The sequence below is a fragment of the Sitophilus oryzae genome, unplaced genomic scaffold (assembly GCF_002938485.1).
Source record: "Sitophilus oryzae breed Bouriz unplaced genomic scaffold, Soryzae_2.0 scaffold_358_pilon_pilon, whole genome shotgun sequence".
NCBI lineage: Eukaryota > Metazoa > Arthropoda > Insecta > Coleoptera > Curculionidae > Sitophilus > Sitophilus oryzae.
The window spans coordinates 55,801-81,877 of NW_022146927.1; the positions used below are offsets into that span (position 1 = coordinate 55,801).

A 26,077-nucleotide genomic window follows, 5' to 3' on the forward strand; every position below is an offset into this window, starting at 1 on the left:
GCATTTCTAAAACAAACCACGACATAACATATAACACAAAACCACCATGTTGTTTACTTCTCCTCCACAAGTTTTCGATATAAAATGTCCACGCGACATATTGACCCCGATTCTCGCTTTGCGCTTTAGGGAAATTAATTTTCACACCGACGAAAACGTTAATGAGTCATTTAATTTTATCGCTTTTCATTTATGAGATATCTCTTCGGTGTATATGATCTGTCCAATACAACAGTAGCGGCGCGTGGTTCAATACTTTGGGAGTGCACAACTTTGAACCCACTTTAAGATCAGGGCAGTTAGCATTGAAAGCAGGAATTATAAAATACGATCCTGCTTGGGCTGCTACAATCCTGCTTTATCCTGCTTCTAATCCCAACCCAGCCACACCTACCAATTTTGAGCCATTGTTACTTTTATTTTGGTTGCTAACTTCCCAGTTGCTGTTTTTAGAACACTTGCTGTTTTTAGAATACAGCAAGTTTTAGTCTGATTGGTGACGCCACACAAAGCAACATAATAAAAGCAGGATGGCTGAAACAAGTTACTGCTTTGGCTGCTATAATCCTGCATTATCCTGCTTCAAACCCCATACCAGCCACTCTTGTCGTTTTTACAATAAAACGAATCGATTCCTGGTAATCAGTCGCACATTAAGATTAAGAATGATTTGTTTTGAATGAATGATTGAACTTGATAAGTGTCAGCTTAGGCTTAAAAAGCAGGATTGTAGCAGCCCAAGCAGGATCGTATTTTATAATTCCTGCTTTCAATGAGTTGCGAACTTCCCCGATCTCCCACTTTGTTGTCTGTCCGTCCATCTGTCTGTCAAAGCACTTTATCTCGGGAACATTATTGAAAAAGTTGAAATTAAAACCGTATACTCAGGTCTACAGTTCAATACCAAATAAACTTTTAGTCACGTGATTAAGCAGCTTGACCGGCACAGCGTTGCCCACTTTTATGTATTTTCTTTTAATCAAAATATTTAGGAAACAAAAATAAATTAATTATAAATATATAAACAGTTATTGTTTACATCAACAAGACTCACCTTCTTAGCAGCACTTAAGGGACATATAAGCCCCAAAAACTAACGCTTTCCCGTACAAAATATTCTAATAAAGTAGCGATAAGTTTTTTACGGTTATTAAGCTACTAAAGCATTTGACACCTTGGGGCATGACCTTTTACTGGCAAAGCTTCATTATTACGGGTTTTCGGAAAATGTTGTGGAATTGGTTGGCAGTTATTTGTCTAATAGATGCCAGTGTGTAGTTCTCGATGAGGCTCAGTCGGATGCTTTACCGCTTTCTAGAGGTGTACCTCAGGGTTCCATTTTGGGACCACTCTTATTCCTTATTTACACCGCTGATTTGAAAAATAATGTTGTGGATTGCGAACTGCATCAATTTGCCGATGACACGCAAATATATGCAACTTACACTGCTGAAAATGCAGCAGCTGTTTACAATAATATTAATTCTGCTCTTGGGAAAATAAGTATATACTCATTGAATCATGGTCTTCAGTTGAATCTTGGCAAAACTCAAATGATTTGTTTTGGTAGGGTACCCTTAGCAAAGGGATTATCTGTTAAACTGAATGACGAAATAATCCATCCACTAAAAACTGTCAAGAATTTGGGTTTGGCTCTAGATTGTAATTTGAGATTTCGAAATCATGTCAATTCGATTGTGCAGAAAAAGTTATACAGCATTGAGGGATTGTATAGGAATAAAAATATTGTGAGTCAAGCATTGAAACGTAGCCTATGTGACAGTTTAGTTCTTAGCCATGCCAACTATGCTGACATTGTCTATGGACCTTGTCTTGACGTGCAATCCTCTTCCAGAATTCAGAAGATTCAAAATTCATGTGTACGTTTTATTTGTTCTCTGGATAGAGGGAGCATATCTCACCTTGGCTTAAAGAATTGAAGTGGCTTAATATGTATGAACGCCGTAGACTGCATTTGGCTATATAAGACCTCTTTATATCGACGATCATTTACGTATTCTGCGGTCTCGTTATATAATTCCCTGCCAAGTGCTTTAATAGCTAAGTCCCTCGGTTCATTTAGATCGGGGTTCAGTGATTTATTATTCCATACTGTGAGTTGAGCATACTTTTTTTGAAACCAGCCAACTATGCCTCTCCTTGGCTCTCATCAACACCAATACATGCCTGTTGTCTTATGTTATTGCATAATGTACTTATAAGTATTAATTGTTTTCTATGTGTGCTCTATGTGTTACACTAATAGTTTTGTTAATGCTTTATATTTTTATATTTTTTGTATTTTTCATTGTTTTTTTGTTATTATATTTATACATTTGATATATTAATTTAAGATAAGGTAGTAGATATTGATATTATTTGTTAGGTTATACTGTAATAGTACTCGGTTAACTAAGCAGTTATTTACTGAACTTCGCCGAGGATTATTAAAATAAAGACATATTATTATTATCATTATTATCTTGTACACTTCGTACTAAAAGTGGTTCTAAAAAGAACAATGTTCGACTGCAAGATCTGCTAGTAAACATTTTCAAGCCTAAAGTTTTACTACATTATTTATTTAAACCAAAAAACTCATACAAAATACAAAAACGAAAGACAATATCAGGAAACAAATAAATAAATGCGGTTACTTGAATTTTTTTACAGCAGAGCTACCACCTAAATCACCAGCGCGAAATTTAAATTCCAGTTAGCCAGCACGGCGCCGAATATGTCCATGGCTGGCAACAATGAATTTAAAATCGCGCCCTCGATTACGTAACTAAACGATTAATTGGTATGAAATATATAAGGCTTTCACAGTTGCTAAAATGTTTGCTTCAAAGTGTAAAATTATAATTCCAAATTAAATCACTCCAAGTTTCAGGTAGTTGTTAAATGATAAAACGAAAGAATAATACCATTTAAATTATTTTGAAGATGCATTAAATTTGGGTGTCACGTTCACTTATTGAGAGACCGACACTGGTCTATTATTAGTTTTCTAATTAGTTTCTAGGTGATTTTAATTGCTTTTTGTTAGATAATTTTGTTTATCGCTAAAGTGCTTTACACAAACAATTAAATATTGAGAAACAAATATAAAATAGCTTTATGACTTTACTGATTATTAAATAACAATAGACATAATACAACAATAATAATATTTATTGTTCAAAAAAAATACGCCTTATTATTTAATAATATTAAAATTACCTTTCCAAAAATATAGCACACTTGATATTTTATTATAATCTCCTTCGAAATACAGAATTTTTAAAAGTTCGCCACATTTAAGAAGTTAGGCTTTGGACCCTTTATTGATGATATGCCCTTAATGAAACTCGAAAACATATTTTTTCAGCAAGACGAGCACCGCCTCCGAACGCTGAAGTTATCAGCAAATTTTGCAGTCAATTTCAAGAATAATTGAATAGCTAACCAAGATCCCTTCGAGGCCGCCTGACTTAGTGCCCATGGATCTAGTCCTATTTACCCTATGGATATATTTGCAGAAGAATAAAGGTTCCTTATTTTTCAGTATAATCTAGACAAGAATTAGAAATACTTAACAGTTATGAGAGGGTATCTTTCACCCGCATTGAGTTAATGAATTCCGCGAGAAATGTTCAAAAACTGCCCCGTCTGTCCATAACAGAAGACGGTCGATATGTCGAACACCTGTAGCAAAATCTCATGTCTTAGTTTGGTTATATTATATTATTTTCGTTTTAATTAATGCTCACAGCTAATTTTTTTTGCATTACAGCCGGTGCCGTTCAAAGCCTATATACTTATTTAAAGCGGGCGAATTTTTATATACTCTATATCTCGAAGAGGAATCGAGCAAAATATCAAATGTTATATTTTTAGAAAGGTAATTTTCAATTCTTTTCAATAAACTAAAAATATACAGGGTGTCCCATATAAAAAATCAAATTTTCTGTTTTACACAAATTAACTATACATTTTTTTACAAATTAACTATAAATTTCCCATTTTTCAAATACTATTTTACAGTGTCGCAGTACTATTATAGTCGTACCTAGCGGATGAAAAAAAGTAAAAACTGGTTCTCTTCTCGGCTCATTCATCTCCAAGTTCTTTTTGCAGATACTTACTGCAGGCGATTCGTGAACGACATCTGGGTACCGGCACTGCAGCCTCCGTACCCCTGACGGTGACGGTACTTTATTATCGTTGTGGTACTATTAAAGAAGGAGTGAAAGCTTCCAGTGGTCATCGCCGTTCTCTTCCGTTGGTCGCGCTCTCATCGCGACGATTGGATCGTTGGGAGAAGATGATTTTGAGAGAAATTTGGGTTTTGGGGCGTTTGGACGAATTTGAGCCAGAAATACAATATAAACAAAGAATAGATTAGCATTAAAAAGTACACAAGAAGAATCCTACGAATCAATTTGTAAATAACCAAACGGTTTGTTTACTTTTTGCTTGTACAGGGTGGGTCAAATTTGACGCTTTTAAATGGAAACACCCTTTTCTATAGGAGATAAACAAAAACTAATATCGGTGTCTGGAGTTCAAGTTTTCTCAAAAACATGATGATGAAAACCGCATATCGACATCTGTTGCCGTTTCAGAGTTATCTATGGGGTGTTTTTCAAAAATAGGTATACATATGTGCATTTTTAACAAATCGCTGTAACTTTTTTGCTATGGAAAATTTTGTATTTTTATGAAAACATTTCCAAAGCACTTTTTACGTAGAATTTAATTGTTTAAGTATAATTTTTTTAAAGTTAATAATTTAAGAATTCAACTAAAGTATCTTAGGTAAGGAGGATTCAATATAATTTAAGGGTAGTTTATTCTTGACTCAAAAAATATCAAACCCCATTAAAACGTACGTCTATGAGGTTCGCATTTCTTACCCTGGACAAAATGTACGTCTTATAGGCATACAGCCTCCTGCCAAAAATGAAAAAGATCGCTCAACAAACAACCAAGATATTGGCTTGGATCCATCTTAAGTGGGACACCCTGTATATAGAAAACCGAGAGGAAACAAATAAGACCAAAAGCATTTTAAGAGTCGCTGAAATGAAGAACATAAGGACCATAATGGGGAAGACTAGAAGAGACAGAATTAGAAACACTTAGACTAATCTTTTCTAAAGAGACTTAAATCTTCTTCTATTTCGGAATAAAGATTTAAATAACAAATCATTTTGAAAATGATGTAAATCGAAAAAGACTTGATGAGATACATCATGAATTTCAACGATCAATGATTAAGTTGTCATTTTCTGCGATATTTAAAGAAGTAATTGAGTTTTATTTATAGTTTTTTAATCGACAATAAATTCTACACTCTCTTTTACTACTAGTGATATTTTGATCAGAATGCCGGGCAAAGAAAGTGTATTAAAAACGATTAAGCAAGAAGAAAAAGAACGAAAATCGAACGAAAGCATAAACTTTTAACCGCAAACTAAGCGTCAACGAAGTCCGAGCGTTCACAATTAAAAGAGCAAACATTTCACCGCTCCGATTTCATCTTTGACATTGTAGTCCAAGAGCTTTAGCTCAAATAATTCGACAGAACATTAAATAAAATGAGTATCTATTATTTACTACCACATATTATTCGTACATCCCAAGTGGCAAAGGAGTACGAGGAGGAGGAAGACATGATATCCCCAAAGCTGTTTACTGTTTACAGCGAACGTTAGAATAAATCTTCCGTCAACTAGACTGCACCAACAAAGGATTAAAAATAGATGGAGAATATAATACACACAGGGTAACATATAATAAATACAAGAATAAGTGTCAAATCAGTGTTAAATTATGGAAAGAGTGTGGCTGCCTGGGTAACTAATTTTCAGATATGGCGGCTGGGATATTTGACATGACATAGCAATGACAATGTCAATTTTATTAAATTTATTTCCGTTTCCGGTTTTTAATAGCGGGCTGTTCAGGAGGTTTAAATGAGGGTTAATATACTTTTTACTCTTTCTAGTAGTAAATAATACAACAAAACTACTCAAAAATATTTATTTGAAATTTAGAACAATGTAAATATGCAAATCAACACAATTAAAGAGGATATAAACACATAAACTACTGTATCAATATCAAATATTTAAATAATATCAGAGATACTGTGTCAAAGTGAATTAGTAAACTAACAGAGCATTGACTTACAGAAACTTGAAGATAAATAAATGTTTTCACAGCTTCACGGGCGTAAGCAGGAAATAGACAACAGGGACCCACACAAAAGCTGGAATCCAAAAAAAAATTATGTAAAATATCATGAATATAGGTACATAAGACTTTTGTGAATTAAATCAAACAGGACTTAAATGAAAATAAAATGAATAAAAAATATGATACATATACATCTAATACCTCATTTTATATGTAAAAAAAATCTACGCACATAGATTTATTGCATTATTGCTATTAAAATACATAATAGGTACTTATGTGGTATGTAATTACACATTTCTGTTCATCTTGTAGATAATTAATGTAGGCTAATAAATAGTTTAATAATTATAATTTACCTTGTATAACTTGCGTTCAATTGCTCAAAATCACCGATCAGAGTCTTTAAAGTAGGGATACGGAAAAATCCTTGGCAAAGAATATCCCAAGATCCTTGAGTTTAAAGCTAAAAAAATATAAAAACAGTTAATATATTACCTATTTTTACATATAATATGGCCCGTACCTATTATTACACGCAGAAACGTCGATTTCATCATTTTCTTCATGTAATTCATATCAAATATACTTTCTTAAAGTATTAACGAGGAACTTTATATCAAAAAACATCTTTGTACTTATAAATTTCAGCCGAAATATATATACAGGGTTGTTCACCACATACGACACGGAGTATTGTAGCTAAACGATGAGATTTTTACAAATTGTAAGTTTGGGGTTCGTTGAAGGACTATTAGAGCTACAATTTAAAAATATTTTTACAAGATACAGGTGTCCCAAATAAATAAAAAATATCAAAGTTGTATTTTTTTAAATGGAACAATCTGTATATTATTACATTTTTAGTTTCTACGATTAAAATAAAGGTAAATTTGATTAAGGTTTATTATACTTAAACCTTACCGTTTTTGAAATATTTTCAATTTTGTGAAATTGCAGTAAAAATTTTAAAGCTTCATTTCTCCAAGGGTATCAATGTTTTTAATACTACATATTTAATGAAGTTTATTTATTGATCAGTTATTGTGTTGCAATAATAAAAATAATACTACCTTATACAGAGTGTCTAAAAATTTATTTTAAATAATTATTAGCTTCAAACGGCAATAACTTCTTTAATTTAAATGGAATGCCCTGTATATTTTAGGAGAATCAGATGCACAATTAAATTGTCTATCAAATTGTATTATACCATTTTTTACCTATCCCTTCCAGTTTTCGTAGAAAATGCATTTTCTTATAATTTAGACCTCATTTATCAATATATCCATGAAATATTGACATTTTAGATTGTTTTTAAAGCAACAAATGTACAAAATGTACAGACTAATAATATTATCGTTTTTAGCAAAACGATAATATTACTAACCATTGTATGCAAAAGAAAACTATTTAAATCTTTATAAAAGAGTATACCATTAATTAAATATAACACCATTATTTCCGCCCATATACTAATTAATTACATACTTAATTGTGTTCGGTAATAAATTATTATAAATAAATGTGGATTTGAGTCAGAAATCAATATAATAATAAGTTATCAAATTAAAGTCTCTGTTCTTATAAATAAGCATTTATTAAAAAATAAAATATCATTTTTAAGGTGTTACTTTTTATCACACTGTCTAATGCCCATACAAAATTCAGTTTTTTAGTATTTGGAGCAATTATTATTAATCAACGCAAACAGTCAGTTAATGTAGTTTGAATACTGGAATCATATTAATTGGTCCTCTTTAACAAATATTTAAACAGTTTTTTTTTATTTTTTAATGAAATAAACGAATTATATCGACAATATTAGTATCTGTACTCTTTAAAAATTTGGTACATCTTCAAAAATAATCTAAAATGTTAATAGTCCATGGGTATATTGATAAATAAGTTCTAAGTTACAAGAAAATGCATTTTCTACGGAAACTTAAAGAGATAGGTAAAAAATGGTATAATATAATTTGATAGACAATTAAACTGTGCATCTGATTCTCGTAAAATATACAGGGTGTTCCATTTAAATTAAACAAGTTATTGCCGTTTGAAGCTAATAATTATTTATTTAAAATAAATTTTTAGACACTTTGTATAAGGTAGTATTATTTTTATTATTGCAACACAATAACTGATCAGTAAATAAACTTCAGTAAATATTTAGTATTAAAAACTTTGATACCCTTGGAGAAATGAAGCCTTCAAATTTTTACTGCAATTTCACAAAATTGAAAATATTTCAAAAACGGTAAGGTTTAAGTATAATAAACCTTAATTAAATTTACCTTTATTTTAATCGTAGAAACTAAAAATGTAATAATATACAAGGTGTTCCATTTAAAAAATACAACTTTGATATTTTTTACTTATTTGGGACACTCTGTATCTTGTAAAATTATTTTTAAATTGTACCTCTAATAGTCCTTCATCGAACCCAAATACTTACAATTTGTAAAAATCTCATCGTTTAGCTACAATACTCCGTGTCGTATGTGGTGAACAACCCTGTATAAACAAATTTCCAATCAAATCTAAACGGCAAAAATTAAAATGGCGCCCGACCTTGCCAGAAGCCTCGGGAGCTGACACACAGACAAAAGAAAAGGACGCCGACGTGCATAAAAATGTTCCGTAACAGAAATCATACAGAAATATTCGGATTTTTGTCTAGGACAGTCTAGAAAGCCATGCTTTCTGCCTGGGTAAGATCGTGCCAGAACTGTTTCCAATTTTCCGGTTTACTATCACCCCCCTAATGACATCTAGAGGATGATCTCGCCAAAATTATCATCGATTGTCACTCCCCAGTCATCTTTGACACCAGTTTTTTTCGATTATACTACTAAAAATACGTTAAAATAAGCTTTATTCAAATTCTTGTTCTATTTACTGACATGCCTCGGATTTGATCTAAAATTATTGGACTATCACTCGGTGCCACCGTACAAGATCTAAGATCTTTACAATGTAGCTTCGGTACCACCACGGAACCATCCCGTCTCCTCATCGCGACTGTCACATCGGTCGTTCGTCGTTTGGTTCCAGTTTCCATTTCTTCGTCCGTCCGCCGCACCAAGGAAGAACCAGCATTCTCACTCGTGTAACAGGTGTCCCACCATCGCGGCCGGGTACTACCTAAGCGGAAGACCCGCTAGACTGACCCACTGACCCAGTTGGCACGTTCTGCTGACCAACAGTACACACACATACACACAAACGTATCCTTCAGTCGACGACGGACTGAATCGGTACCCATAGAGTCACTGAAGAGGTACCACCTTCCGTATCGGTAGTACCCGAATCAGAAAAAAATAGACGCGTCTCGAAAAAACACAGTTGTTTACTTAGTACTTTGGTAATTGAAAATTTAAGACTTTCTTCCGGGTAGTACCGTCATATATTATCGTAGCGTGTAAAAAATAGTTGTCATGTAAATTTATTTCGTTAAAATATTAGTGTGTTACTAGTACGGGTTCTTCTTTGTGACTGATTTCGAGTAGTACCATGGAGAAGTTTAATGGATATTTATTGATGGGGTTGTTGGGCTGCGTTGTGGCGTGCTGTGCATGGGAGAATGGGATTGGAAGGAGTGGAATATCGAGTACTGGAGGTATGTAGTACAATTAAAGTTTGTTTGTTAGCATAGTTTGCATATCTCGTGAGTAAGAGTCTATTACGAGTAGAATTTATTTTCTCTAATATCGAAATAAAGTTGGTTATAAGAGGTTGATTATACTGAAACTTTTCAATTTTTCTTTTATTCCTCCAAATTGAATTATTGCTTGTTGACGGTAAGGTTGAAGCGGAAGCTAATAATGGTAGTAAAGGGGTAACATCGGGGAGATAATTATTATTGCTTGTGGATGGTATGGCGAAAGTGGCGGCTGATAAGGGTAGTTCCGAGGCTCGTTTAGTTTGGGGGGATAATTACGCAGTCTAGTATTTTTACATTAGGATTTCTTTGATTACAGGGAGCTTCACATATTAGATTAGGCGGTACAATTTTGCTACATGAGGGTTTGCATGCCTCTGTAATTTCCTCGGTATTTTCCGTAGAAGGCTCGGTAGAAGGCTTTTTTAGAAATGAAGTTATCTTTGGTTGTGCCTTAGAGGTATTTGAAGAATTATTGCTTACCTCTGATGTAACCTCGGATTTAACACTGCGATTATTACTAATTTTTGGTATAAATAATTTATTTGTCATATCAAAATGCTTTATCAAGCGTGTTTGAAAATTTGAGCTTACCCAGCGTGCCTTCGTAACTCTTGTTTTTGTGGTTTTTGTAGAAGGATGATATTTTATTTCTAAAGTTACTTGCTTTTTACAAAAGCAGGTTATTTTGAATATTAAAATCGATCTCGAAATATCGAGTTTGCCTCGAAGTTTGCAGTAGAATTTGGAAGTAAAACTGATGTGCTAAAAATAATGTTATTAAACAGACTATTGCAGTTTAGAGTGCTCCAGAGTTCATCACCAATTTTTGACTTTAACCATTGCTTAGAATTTTAGAAACTATATTATTTTCTTGGGTATAATCAGTTTCCAAAACATGTAGAGTGGTATCTTCTGAAAGACTTCCAGAACTAAACGATTTTGTCAAAGCACCTTTAGAGGTCCAGATATATTTCACATATTTTTCAGTATTAGCTTTAGATGCAAATGGGCTAGAAATGATGCAATCAGCTTCCCGGCCGTCGTCGCCACGTGCATCTAATCCAGCGTTGCCAGATGTCCAACAAAATACCTGTTTAATACCAGTTTAATATCAAATAAAACCAGTTCATTACCAAATAATACCAGTTTATTACCAAATAATACCAAATTAGTATCAAAAATACCAAATTAGTACCAAAAAATACCAGTATTATCAAGTGCTTGTACAATAAATACCACCAGACTATACGGGCAATTTAAAAATAAGAATCTTTATTCTTCCGCAAAGATAAAAATTCATAGGCGCTAAGTCCGGTGGTTTCGGCGGCCTCGACGGCCAACAGCTGGGATCTTGGTTAGCTATTCAATTATTTTCGAAATTGGCTGCAAAAATTTGCTGATAACTTCAGCGTTCTGAGACATTGTCTCGTCTTACTGGAAAAATATGTTTTCAAAGTTCCATTAGAGTCAGATCATCAATAGGGGTTCCAAGGCCTACTAGTTAAAAGTGGAAAACTTTTAAAAATTCTGTATTTCGAAGGGAACTATAAGAAAATATCAAATGTGCAATATTTTTGGTAAGGTAATTTTAAAACAAAGTAGATTTTCTGATTTTTTAGACAAAAACAAAAAGCTAAAAGTGAAGAAAAATGCATTTTTTGTAAAATAAGATAGAAAACCTTACCTTCATATTTATCATTTAGCTTCATCTATATCAGAAACTCTGATTTGAGTTTCTTCTTTAAAATGTATGTTTTTTTATCTATATCTATACTAATATATAAAATCCTTAAGTGACTGACATACTGATTAATCACGATCCTGCTCAAACCACTCAACGTAAGAAGCTCAATTTTGGCATACAGGTTGATTCTAGGGTGTAGAGGTTCGATAAGAAGGGATTTAAAAAAAAACGCTTAAACACGTATATTTTATTTTGTTTTTTTTACATATTTTAAGATTTTTTTAAAAATGTATACAGGGTGTTTCGAAAAATCTGGTCATTGATTAATCACGATCCTGCTTAAAGCGCTTGACGTAAAAAGCTGATTTTTGGAAAACAGATTGACTTTAGGGTGTAGAGGTTCGATAAAAAGGGATTTTTCGAAACTCGAATTCTAAGAGGGTGAAACTATCCCTCAAATATTAAAATATCTTTTATTTAAAAAGCGGTGAGTTTTTCGGAAAAACTCTTAAACACGTATATTTTATTTTCTTGTTTTACATATTTTAAGATTTTTTATAAATTTATACAGGGTGTTTCATAAAATATGACCATTGAGTAATCACGATTCTGCTTAAACTCCTTGACGTTTAAAGCTGATTTTTGGTAAACGGATTGACTGTGGGGTGTAGAGGTTCGATAAGGAGGGGTTTCTCGAAACTCAAATTCGAAGAGGTTGGAAACGCTCCTCAAATATTACAATATTTGTTATTTAAAAAACGGTTAGTCTTTCGGGAAAACGCTTGGACAAGCATAATTTATTTGATTTTTTAGATATTTTGAAATTTTTTAAAAAATCATACAGGGTGTTAAAAAGTTGGATAATTTCTTAACCACGATTCTGCTTAAACTGCTTGACGTAAAAAGCTTATTTTTGGCAAATGGATTTTTCGAAAGTCAAATTCCAACGAGATGAAACTACCCCTCAAATATTACCAAGTTATATAAGTGATATAATAATATCGCCATATTGTCTTTTCTCATACTGACATAAATGTGAGAATGCCCTTGAGCAAGCAACGGGGATGTCAATGTTAATAGGGAACTAATGTGAACTAAAGACCTAGTTCAAGGAACTATTCCTCTGGAGAAACTGGAACTAAGGAAGTAGTTCCTCCCAAGGAACTAGAATTCGCACCTCTATTCTGTGGGGAAAATGGGGACAGAATACCTCATCACTGAATGTGCCGAGATACACTTTGGTACGACTGATATAAATTTGAGACCACCCAGTACATTTTGTATTTATTTTAATAAAAAATCTTTATTCTTAATGATTTCCAGCGGTTGCGTTCTATTTATTTCCGGTAAACTCGAATTGATTCCCGGCGGCATGTCGGCACGCAAAACATCTCAAATGTAGATCGCGATCAATTTTCAAATTGTTTACCCATATACCTCGTTTTGCGCGTAAAAAAACCATGTAACGATTCAACGCTGATGCACGCAGATAATAACGTATACTTTCTCTTTAAACGACTGATGTTCTGCATATATTTACTTGTAAACTAAGTAATGTTTGCTACACGACTTTGGAGTACAGCTGTTTTTCCATTAATATACCATTTTTAAACAATATCACGTTTTTTTCGGGTTAACCTGGTTACCGAGAAATTTGGCGGTACGTGGCAACACTGTTAAGTATATTAATCGCTGAGCAAATTAAAATATTAAGGTTACTATTTCAGGAAATCTACCGTTGTGCAGTTCATTATGTTTTTTTACTCTCATCACATAGAAAGTTTTCGATATCTTCAGATTATATTAGAACTATATAATTTGTTTTCAATGCAGAATGATCCAAGCAATACAATAACATATACAGTATACTTTTAAACAACTAAATGTCAATAAGTAACATAACAAAACAACATATTATTGTATACATACGTATGTATAAGTTGGTTCAGACCATTCTACGACCGTTTTCCGAAACCTAACCTCCACTTCTCTCTATTCAGCCAGAGATCACAGATAAGAAACAAGCCAGAGATCATCAGGTATTTCTCTATATTCTAAAGTTCTTTATCCATTCCCTCCATGCAGCTTCTTCGTAGCCTTCCTCTTTTATTTCTGGCTCGCGGTGTCCACAGTAAAATTGGCTTTGGTATTCTGTGATCGGGCATTCGTTGCACATGACCAAACCATATGAGTTTTTTTGTTCTTATGTGGTCACAATTGTGTGTTCTGTTCCCATAATCTTTCTTATCTGCCATACTGCGTTTCCGTAAATTATTATGCTTTTCACTACGGTATTATAGGTATATGATCTTATTAGCTTTAGAAATTCCTTGGTCTCACATTCAGCATCGATATTGCCCTCCTGCCTGGCACTATTGGATCTTTTATACCCTCATCGAGTTTTCCATCGTTAGTTATTTTTAATCAAAGATATTTATATTGGTCACAATTTTTTATCATGCTTCTATCGTCTAAGACTATGTTCTCTCGTGCCCCCCCCCTGCACTCATACATTCAGTTTTTGTAATATTTACGTCCAACCCCCATTTCTTGTACTCTTCTATCAGCTTTCTTGCCAAGTATTCAAGGCGTTTGTTTGGTCTTGGGCTAGGACTAGGACTATCTGGTCGTCCGCAAAAAATAGGGTGTACAAGGTGTCCTCATCTTCTCATCTACACTCATATATAAAATCCTTGAGTGACTGACATACTGATTAATCACGATCCTGCTCAAACCACTCAACGTAAGAAGCTCAATTTTGGCATACAGGTTGATTCTAGGGTGTAGAGGTTCGATAAGAAGGGATTTTTCGAAATTCCACTTCCAAGGGGGTGAAACCACCCCTCAAATATTACAATATTTTTTATTTAAAAAACGGTCAAGTGTCCGAAAAACGCTTAAACACGTATATTTTATTTTGTTTTTTTACATATTTTAAGATTTTTAAAAATGTATACAAGGTGTTGCGAAAAATCTGGTCATTGATTAATCACGATCCTGCTAAAAGCGCTTGACGTAAAAAGCTGATTTTGGAAAACGGATTGACTTTAGGGTGTAGAGGTTCGATAAGAAGGATTTTTCGAAACTCGAATTCTAAGGGGTGAAACTATCCCTCAAATATTAAAATATTTTTTATTTAAAAACCGGTGAGTTTTTGGAAAAACTCTTAAACACGTATATTTTATTTTGTTGTTTTACACATTTTAAGATTTTTTATAAATTTATACAGGGTGTTTCATAAAATATGACCATTGAGTAATCACGATTCTGCTTAAATTGCTTGACGTTTAAAGCTGATTTTTGGCAAACGGATTGACTGTGGGGTGTAGAGGTTCGATAAGGAGGGGTTTCTCGAATCTCAAATTCCAAGAGGGTAAAAACGCCCCGCAAATATTTACAATATTTGTTATTTAAAAAACGGTTAGTCTTTCGGGAAAACGCTTGGACAAGCATAATTTATTTGTTTTTTCTGCATATTTTGAAATTTTTTGAAAATCATACAGGGTGTTCCAAAAAGTTGGGTAATTTCTTAACCACGATTCTGCTTAAACTGCTTGATGTAAAAAACTTATTTTTGGCAACCGGATTTTTCGAAATTCAAATTCCAACGAGATGAAACTACCCCTCAAATATTACCAAGTTTTATAATAATATCGCCATATTGTTTTTTTCTCTGCTGACATAAATGTGAGAAAATTTTATCCAGTTTGTATGTGAATGGAAATTCTTGCTTTGCTTTATCATCACCATTACAAATGATTAATTCCACGCGAACGAAGTCGCTGGTACACGCTAGTTTATTATATTTATTCCCACACCTCTACACTTAATAAGAATGTGTTTTTCTCCAAATGTCAGTAATAAAAAACTTTTTCCACAAACAAATACTAACAAATAAGGAAAGTACAACTTTTTGCGTATCCATTAAAGACAATCATTACACAGCGAATGTTCTGAGTCTGACGTGATGATCAAATTAAGCAAATGCAGATAAATATTCCGCTCTGTTAAAGAAAGTTCTAAGCCGTTTGGCATATGAAGTAGGTAGGCAGATTAGTTGAGGCACCCGCCTGTAGGCACCCATTGTCGCAATTAAATTAGTTTTGGCCAAAAAACCGGCACAAATTCAACAAGAGAAATAGAAAGTACCTACACACAAGGCCCTGATTCGTCACGGTACTATAGAGAGTACCATGGATGAAAGCGTTTGTTTCTCTTGGCATATCTTTTTTTTTGTTTCTTATTTGTATAGAGAGTATAATTTCACTTGATCTATTTCAATATTATTTACTTTTCTCGTTTAGTTTTTTTCTGTCTCCGGCGTTTATTTCATTTTCTAACGAGTATACAAGGTGTCAAAAAAAATGAACTTGCCACGAGCATTTTGCAATTTTTTTAATAATTATCGATTGATCTTGTTGAAATTATGAATATTCGCTTGGTCCTTGAAGAAGAATGGGAAAACAACACAATATATTAGCAGCCTCATTAAGGCAACGTCTACAGACAATTATAGCAGTCGGAGGAGGCAATACAAAGTATTAGAGTGCTTTTACAAGTGTTTTGTTTGTTTGTACATTTAGTTATTACAGTTATTTTTAGGGTTCCGTATCCAAAGGGTGGAAATCCTATTACTAAGACTTCGCTGTCCGTCCGTCCGTCCGTCTGTCACAAAGGTCTATCCGTGGCTAACGTCATATTCAAGGCCTGGCTGTTTTGACAATTCTACCGAAGTGGTAGAGAATTAGTAGTTGTAAACAAACCTATTGTTTTCATTAGTTTCGCAACAAATCTGTGTTTTTTACGCTTTTCTATGCTAATAAAATTATACTAAATAATTTTGAGTGTACTCTGAGTGAATAGTGAACTATCTAGATCCGATTCATAACATCGTACCCGCGAAAAAACCATACTTTCGGTAAAAAATATAGTAACACCGGCGATGCGGGCTGTGTGTCCGGGCTAGGAAAAAGTTGGGGAATTTATATAAAAACATAATTAATAGTGTTAGTGTTAGTGTATAGTGTTAAACCAACGTAAGTGACGGGTATTTTTAGGCAAAACAGTTTTCGTTTCTTTATTTTTTCTTTGTGAAATAAAAAATGAAGCGACATTGTTCTGTGCCTGTGCCTTGTAGCAGCAATTATAAAAAGTACTACATTCTCTTGCCCAACAATATTAACTGTAACTAGGTCACGTCCAAAACCTACAGAAGATGCTGTGCCTACAATTTTTCCAAATCAACCCTCTTATATGACTGTGCATGTTAACAAACATCCCGATGAAAGAAAACAAGATTTGGAAATTCAGGATGAAATAAATATTGAAAATTATTATTATTATGAAATATATATTATTATTATGAAATGGCAATATATTTTAAAGAAATTAAATGAATTGTACTTTATTTCAGTATTTTATATAAAAAAAAATTATCTTTATCTTTTTATTTACGGTATATGGAGATGGTTACTTGATGAACATCGAACTACAAAGTACTTAATGATAATAGTTAATTCTACCTGATATCCACATTTTTTAAATATGTTAGGCAAATTTTTACAATTATTTTTAATTAAACTTTAAAATGTATTCTGCCCTTATCATATACAATATATTTTCTTAACTTGTCGATAAAGTATAGTTTTCAATTTTTTTAATATTTGGAAACTTTATCACAAGGTATATTATTACTAGTTGCTAAATACTCGCTAACGCAATTTTAGAACATGCTTTTTATTATCTGGATTTTATTCTGTTCATCTTATGCTGTTGTTTATTTCATATTAATATTCGTGTTTTAGATCTAAATTTTAACGCTATTCAATTACTTTAACGCGATAAAAAGTTAATGTTATTTTTTAATACCTTTGTGTGTAATATTTTTCATATTTATATCTGGCAAAACTATCAATAAATACTATTATTTATGCAAAAACTATATGCAGTACCATATGGCACAATACAAAAGCCCGACTATTGCGGTGACGTCACAAATCGATGTCTCTGGCCTGTATCTCATGTTGGTTATGGTCTATCTTATGAACCGTTATAGCTAGACAGTTGAAATTTTTACAGATAATGTATCTATGTTGCCGCTATAAGAACAAATACTAAAAACAGAATTAAATAAATGTTATATATAATAAATATGCATATCTCTATAGTAAATATACCAAGAAAGTCGAATTTGTCAAACAATTTAAAAAAAAACAAATAAAAACTAGAAATTTATCACTTACTTGTTTCAAAAATACTATTAAGTACTGAGTACTGAGAACTTACTGATCTTTTCGGCTGCTCATTAAATAAGGAATTACTAAACTCTGACCTCTTGAATCGAATTTCTAAAAAAAATCTTAAAGTTGAAGTTCTGAAATAATACAAAATATATATATATATATAGGTACAGTATAAACATTATTATATATTTCTTATTCAAAAATACAAAAGGAAAGTATAACATTAAATATATGTACAAGGAAAAGCAAACTTATATTTTAATTGATTTTTTGGATTTTTCATATTTTGTCTTCGCATGTTGAATTGTCTTATTCATGGTTTCAAATTCCTCTTCGGTAAAGTTTTGAAATCTATATCCAATCATTTCTAAATAAGTAGTAAAAATAAAAACAATCAGTTGTAATAAATAAAACCATGAGAAACTTACCTCTTGTGACAGTAATCTTTGAGGCCCCTTTATGTCCTTATTTTAAACATTTCAAATGATTATATCATTAAAAAAATATTATTGAGAATATATAATACTGAATATTATTTGTGATCGATTTTATCATCAGATTGATATACTCGTATCCTGGTTTTATCCATGTTTTATCTACTTCAATTTTTAGTTGGCTAAAAGCTAACGTAAAACATAAAATTTAACTTAAAAACAAACTAAACAAAATTTGTTATACTTATTCATGGCTACAAACATTATTAAAACACACATAATAATAAAATTATACTTACATTTACATTCATTAAAATCTTATTCGAAAAGCATAAAACGTGATACCAAAAACGCATCAAAAACGTAAAAAAACAAGTGCGTTAACCTAACCTAACTTATACGTATGATCGAAAAAAAAAGTGTCAGCGATGGCTATGAAAAGAAAATCGCTGTCATTTTATATTATGTAAAATTATATGGAGAATGTCATCGATACTCATTTCCAAGACAACTAGACGCCGTTTTATTCGATCTTATGGTATATTTGTTATATTATTAATTATTATTAACTTCGCGGATCTTTCATTTGAGTCTTTGTTGCAATGTTGCAGAAAAAAACGTTTTAATCACCATTCAAAAACAATGTTTCTGTAGCAAGGTTTCATCAATCACGACACAAGGTTTAGAAATCAACATTACAAAGCAAACTGTTTGGGGAATGACTGCAATGTTGCAAATGTAATGTGAGGTTTTTTGCTTGGTGGGTAAAGTTAGAGTAAAAAAAAACCTTCAATTAACACTGTATAATAAGTCAAATACTGAAGTTTATAAAAAACTGAGTTTATGAGTTTCAAAGCTGATAGATTTATATACAGTTTGCAAAAAAAATCATGAAAATAGGGCTAAAAGTAAAAAGGTTTTAACACTTTAAAATTGAAACAATTCTCCGTTGCGTTTTTTTTTGCATATGAGTGTATTTTCTTTGTGCTAATTATAAACTCTCGACATTTTTGCTAGATTTTGTTTGTTTATTCTTGTGGAACATATTTAAAAAAATAAATTCTCGAGCATTCTACAACACTAAGTATGCGTTCTAAAAATACTATATTATCACATCATTTGCTATGATAATTCTTCACTTAGTGGACCTTAATCAGTATGGTGCATGGTACAGTAAACCTTTTTAGCATAAATAGAACATTCGTCAATTAGACATCTTTGTATTACAGAATTAGATGGTTTCTGTGATAAGTTATTTATGTTTAATAATATTTGTAAATATTTGTATTAGAATAAAATGTGTTAAGTAACGTATTTCTTTAATAACACTAAATGAATTTGGAAGTTCCATTATATGTATTTTTTTTGTTTATTTACACAATGTTTCAATGAAGTGTATAACTGTTAAAAATTTGTCTGCGCTATAGTGAGATATATTGGTGCAGTTTCATGGCAAAAAAATAAAGGTGACTTTCATTAAAGTAGCATATTATGCCTGAATTGTAAGGATTTTGACATACACACACCGGAAAAGTCTAGGGATATTACAATTTTATCCAGCCATCGTCAGTAATTTTATTATTTGCATTTCTGATATAATAAAATTAAAATAAACAAATAGTTTACAGGACGTATTGGAAATAAAAGCGAAATTTATGATTTTTGTTGAACTCAAAAATATACACATTTTTTTATTCTAAACTGCGAATTAAAAAAAAAGATAAAACCATTTTTACTTAATAAAGGGTATGGCCTCCTCTACTGTTCATTACAGCCCTACATCGTCTCCCCATGCTCCTGATCAGGTTGTCGATCTCTTCTTGAGGTAGAGCCTGCCACGCTGCATTCACGACCAGAACCAGATCCCTACGAGTTTAACGAGTCATACCCATTCTCAAAATTCTACTTTCGACCGCATCCCATACGTGCTCGATGGGGTTGAGGTCAGGAGATTGTGCCGGCCAGGGTAAGATGTTTAATTGATGAGCATTGATAAACTCACTTACCACTCTGGCTGTATGAGGCCGTGCATTGTCATGCATGAGAATGATTTCTCCCAAAATCATTGGCATATGGTAACACGACAGGCTCAAAAATTAAATCACGATATGTGATTCCTGTTAGAAACCTTTCAAGAAAAACGAGATCGGTTGTTCAGCCTAACTGGACTCCTCCCCACACCATAACTGTTCCACCTTGATAAGAATGCACTTCCTGAACATGATCCAATCGAATAAGATTTCCCGGTTCTCTCCATACCCTAAGCCTTCTCGAATCCGGATGAATTCCAAAGCGTGACTCATCCGTGAAGAGAACATTGCCCATTGTTCATTCGACCACTGAACACGATCTTGAGCCCACAAATATCGTACCTCTCGATTTCCTCTCGTTAAGGGTTTAGCTCTCCAGGGGAGTCTGCTTCTTAAGTTGACCTCTCTTAATCTATTGCGAACAGTGTCAGGACTAACGGTTACATTATGTGTTTCCTGGAGAATTAAACTAAGCTCTGGTGATGTAAGAGTCGGTCGGCGTCGAGCATTTAATTGTAAAAAATGATCTTGCTGAGGGGTAGTAATGCGATGTCACCTTGTGTGCTTTTCAGCAACATCACCACTTTTACGGTAGCGTGCACTTAATCGCGATATTACACTTTGCGTTGTATTTAATGCTCTAGCTACGTCGATTTGGCGCAATCTAGCTTCAAGCATACCCATGGTCCTGAGCATTTCGTCTCTGTTAAGATGTCTACGCTCCATAATGTCGTTTAATACTAAACAGAGTTATTTGAATGAATTCTGGCCAGTTATCATAAAAACATAGCCAGTACAGGTTAAATTCGAACAATTGATGCTAGGTGCTTTTTATACATTTGACAAAAAATGCACAAACACTTCTGCAAATATCCCAAATTTAGAAATAACTAGTGTGACTACTTCGTTTCAATCGAAGTAGAAAGAATCGGCCTAAAATATGTGGTTGTTTATTCAAAACATTTATTTTTAACTTTAATAAAATGTTATCCCTAGATTTTTCCGGTGTGTGTATTTCACATTTTGTGAAAATGTAGAATAAATTTTAAATTCCAAAAACAGCTACCTAAATTGTAATTTACCCTGTGTATTAAACATTGTATGTTAAACCAAATTAAAATTTGTCCCGAAAAGTTATACAGGGTGAGACAAAATTAATATTGAACATTGGCCACTTTTAAAAGCAAATAACTCTTTTATTTTAAATAAAACACCCTGATCCCTACATCAGAGAGAATTGATATAATTCTATTAATTGCTGTACACCCCTAAAGTATGAAATCATGCACCACCACTGGTAGATAATAATATCTGTATTAAATAAAAAAAAAGGGTTATGGCACTAGGTCAAACATCATTTATACTAAATGATACTCTACCACCATTACTCAATGCTGTAAAACACTACCATTACACATAATTAAGTTTTTACTCTATAGATAACAAAACAGTTATAAAACAAGCAGTGATTGAAGTGTTATTAGAAGATAAATATTACGTTAAACAAGCATTAGAAGAATTAGATCATCTTCATCCATTATAAAATATTACAGGTCATTAAAAAATTATACATTGATCAAATACGACTTTTGCAAATTTTGATTCTGAAATGGTGTGTCGGTATGCCAGTTGCAGGCCCGTACTAAACGATTTTTATTCGCAAATGAAAAAATATACAGGGTGTTCCTTAATGGCATGCTAATAGTTAAGGAGGACAGGAGTAAAAAAGTAATTTTTACTCCGAATAGAACATGCTGTTTTTTTTTCAAATGTCACAAATAATTTTTTAAACAATTTTAAACGTTCCAAATAATATAAAAAGCTTGAAAAGTAGTGGTAATAACTTGTAAGTAATTTTGTCAGGATTATATATCGAGAAACTATGGTTACGCTCGTTGAATTTGACATTTGATTGTTTTGTTTATGCCTATTTTTAATAATACCGTATGATCGAAAAAAAACGGCGTCCAGTTGGCTTGGAAATGACGATCGATGACATTTTCCATATAATTTTGCATATAAAATGATAGCGATCTTCATTTCATAGCCATCGTTGACGCCGTTTTTATTCGATCATACGGTATATGAATAATAAATTTTCATACTTTTGTGCTTAAGCTTGATTTTCATGCATCCATTATCCGACGATACGATGATACGATATTAATTTTATTGGTTGAATTTTAAGACTTCGATTATGGTTAGAAAATTACGCAGTTTTTAAATTTATTGCATTTATACCTTGGTTTGGTTTGAATTACTTTTTTACATTTTCAATCACGTCGCAAAAATTAATACCTACTTCTACAGGGTTGTTCACCACATACGACACGGAATATTGTAGCTAAACGATTAGATTTTTACAAATAGTAAGTTTTGGGTTCGTTGAAGGACTATTAGAGCTACAATTTAAAAATATTTTTACAAGATACAGAGTGTCCCAAATAAATAAAAAATATCAAAGTTGTATTTTTTTAAATGGAACACCCTGTATATTATTACATTTTTAGTTTCTACGATTAAAATAAAGGTAAATTTGATTAAGGTCTATTACACTTAAACCTTACCGTTTTTGAAATATTTTCAATTTTGTGAAATTGCAGTATAAATTTTAAGGCTTCATTTCTCGCAGGGTATCAAAGTTTTTAATACTAAATATTTACTGAAATTTATTTATTGATCAGTTATTGTGTTGCAATAATAAAAATTTTACTATCTTATACAGAGTGTCTAAATATTTATTTTAAATAATTATTAGCTTTAAACGGCAATAACTTGTTTAATTTAAATGGAACACTCTGTATATTTTATGAGAATCAGATGCACAATTTAATTGTCTATCAGATTGTATTATACCATTTTTTACCTATATCTTCAAGTTTCCGTAGAAAATGCATTTTCTTGTAATTTAGAACTCATTTATCAATATACCCATGGAATACTGACATTTTAGATTGTTTTTAAAACTACTTCCATTTAAATCCCGAATAACTTATGAAAAGGAATACAAAAATTTTCAAAAATGGAACCAATTAAAAAACGTGCGATTAAAGTACTATTTTATCTACTATTTTTGATAGATATAAGACAATATTAACAGTATATTAAGATCACAGTTGTTAACATACTAATATTATTTTAAACACAAATTGCATTCAAGAAAGTTATTATGTCTTTCACTTGGTTTATTGTTTATGTTGTTCTCAAGTAATTTCTTAACGACCTAAAAGAAGGTGTAAAAACCAGTAATTACATTAATATTACGGGAACTTTTAAACTCATATTCTGTTTAAAAAGCATTGTTATAATCGTGATACTTATTATTAATAATAATTAGTTTTAAACCAAATATTATGTTAAATACACATTTGATTTTTGAATATACAGGGTGTTGAATATAGACAGTTGAATATACAGGACACAAAGGTCTTCAACATCTGGCATTATCATTCATTAATGTAAATTAATTCCCACTAAAAAAATTGCAGTTTGTACAAGAAATTAAATTATAATATATTTCAAAAAACAAAATATTTCTAGTACATCTAAGACTACATCAAACAGTTAGAATTTTAGAATTTAGAATGAGTGGGAGGGGGGTTAATCACTTCGACCTTACAGATCCATTGTGTCCCCCTTTCTTGAATCATAACTCATCATACAGTCCCAGGGCTTTGACAAAAGCCAGTATCTGGAACGGTTTTATAGAGGGTAGTTCTCCATCTCCAATATCAGTCGTACCAAAATTCATGGCACGAATGGTTGTCGTCTCGGCGCACTCAGTGATGAGGTGTACTGGTGTTTCACCATCTTCCCCACAGAATCTGCATTCGCCGTTTCTTCTTAGTTTCAATCTACTGAGGTGTTCATTGAGGAGACAGTGTCCTGTTAAAAACCCCGTGACAATCCGAAGATTGTTCTTACTCAGACCCAGGAAGATCTGTGATTTTTCTTGATCATAAGCCCTCAGAAACTTCTTCGAGTGTCTTAGACCATTGCAAGATTTCCATTCCAGGTTGCGGATGGAATCTTCCAAGTTCTTGAGTTCCGCCTTGAGTTGGTTACCACTTGGAAAGCAGAACGGTTCTGGTCCAGTTAGTGGAGTGTTCACATCAAACAGTTAGTTTGGAAACAAATCTCGCCTCCTTAATTTTCCTAGGGGATGTTTTGAAATTATCACCAAAAATAAAAGTTTTGTTTTAAATAAAAAATCCTGTTTTCATTTATACGAATTGGTAGTTCAGGAGCCTCTGGGTTGAATGCGGTCCTGCCCAAGGTCTATTAGCATGTTTTTTCGACCAGTTTACTGTTAAATAATACATGATATGGTGGCGTTATACTTACACACAGACACACGCCAATCGAGGATGGTGCTTGGCGACCTCGATATTTCTTTTCGTGATTTGTATCGTCATTGTTTGTTAGTGACAATACTCGCTTAAATTTAGTGGAGACTCGCAAAGAAAAAAAGAAGAAAAATATCTTCTTGCAGTTATATGTTTTGCCGTGAATATACAGGGTTGTTCACCACATACGACACGGAGTATTGTAGCTAAACGATGAGATTTTTACAAATTGTAAGTTTTGGGTTCGATGAAGGACTATTAGAGGTACAATTTAAAAATAATTTGACAAGATACAGAGTGTCCCAAATAAGTAAAAAATATCAAAGTTGTATTTTTTTAAATGGAACACCTTGTATATTATTACATTTTTAGTTTCTACGATTAAAATAAAGATAAATTTGATTAAGGTTTATTATACTTAAACCTTACCGTTTTTGAAATATTTTCAATTTTGGGAAATTGCAGTAAAAATTTCAAGGCTTCATTTCTCCAAGGGTATCAAAGTTTTTAATACTAAATATTTACTGAAGTTTATTTATTGATCAGTTATTGTGTTGCAATAATAAAAATAATACTACATTATACAGAGTGTCTAAAAATTTATTTTAAATAATTATTAGCTTTAAACGGCAATAACTTCTTTAATTTAAATGGAACGCCCTGTATATTTTAGGAGAATCAGATGCACAATTTAATTGTCTATCAAATTGTATTATACCATTTTTTACCTATCTCTTTAAGTTTCCGTAGAAAATGCATTTTCTTGTAATTTAGAACTTATTTATCAATATATCCATGGAATATTGACATTTTAGATTATTCTTAAAGATGTACCAAATTTTTAAAGAGTACAGATACTAATATTGTCAATATAATTCGTTTATTTCATTAAAAATAAAAAAACTGTTTAAATATTTGTTAAAGAGGACCAATTAATATGATTCCAGTATTCAAACTACATTAACTGACTGTTTGCGTTGATTAATAATAATTGCCCCAAATACTAAAAAACTGAGTTTTGTATGTGTATTAGACAGGGTGGTAAAAGTAACACCTTAAAATGATATTTCATTTTTTTAATAAATGCTTATTTATAACAACAGAGACGTTCATTTTGATAACTTATTATTATAATGATTTCTGACTGAAATCCAGATTTATTTAGAATAATTTATTAACGAACACAATTAAGTATGTTATTAATTATTATATGGGCGGAAATAATAGTATTATATTTAATTAATGGTATACAGTTTTTTAAAAATTTAAATAGTCTTTTGCATATAAATGGGCTAGTAATATTATCGTTTTGTTAAAATCGATAATATTACTAGCCTGTACATTTTGTACATTTAAAAAACAATCTAAAATGTCAACATTCCATGTGTATATTGATAAATGAGGTCCAAATTATAAGAAAAGGCATTTTCTATGAAAACTTGAAGGGATAGGTAAAAAATGGTATAATACAATTTGACAGACAATTAAATT

The 26,077-nt window shown here is 32.0% G+C and overlaps 1 protein-coding gene across 1 annotated transcript in view; it reads left to right on the forward strand.

The window, feature by feature from the left end:
- Nucleotides 1-9,273: 9,273 nt before the first annotated feature.
- LOC115884917 (serine protease lint) overlaps nucleotides 9,274-26,077 on the forward strand; it is a 51,719-nt gene continuing 34,915 nt past the window's right edge. Inside the window, exon 1 of the mRNA XM_030903642.1 lies at nucleotides 9,274-9,805. Within this exon, the coding sequence (XP_030759502.1) occupies nucleotides 9,700-9,805 (106 nt within the window). The 5' untranslated portion in view covers nucleotides 9,274-9,699. The remainder of the gene's footprint in view (nucleotides 9,806-26,077) is intronic.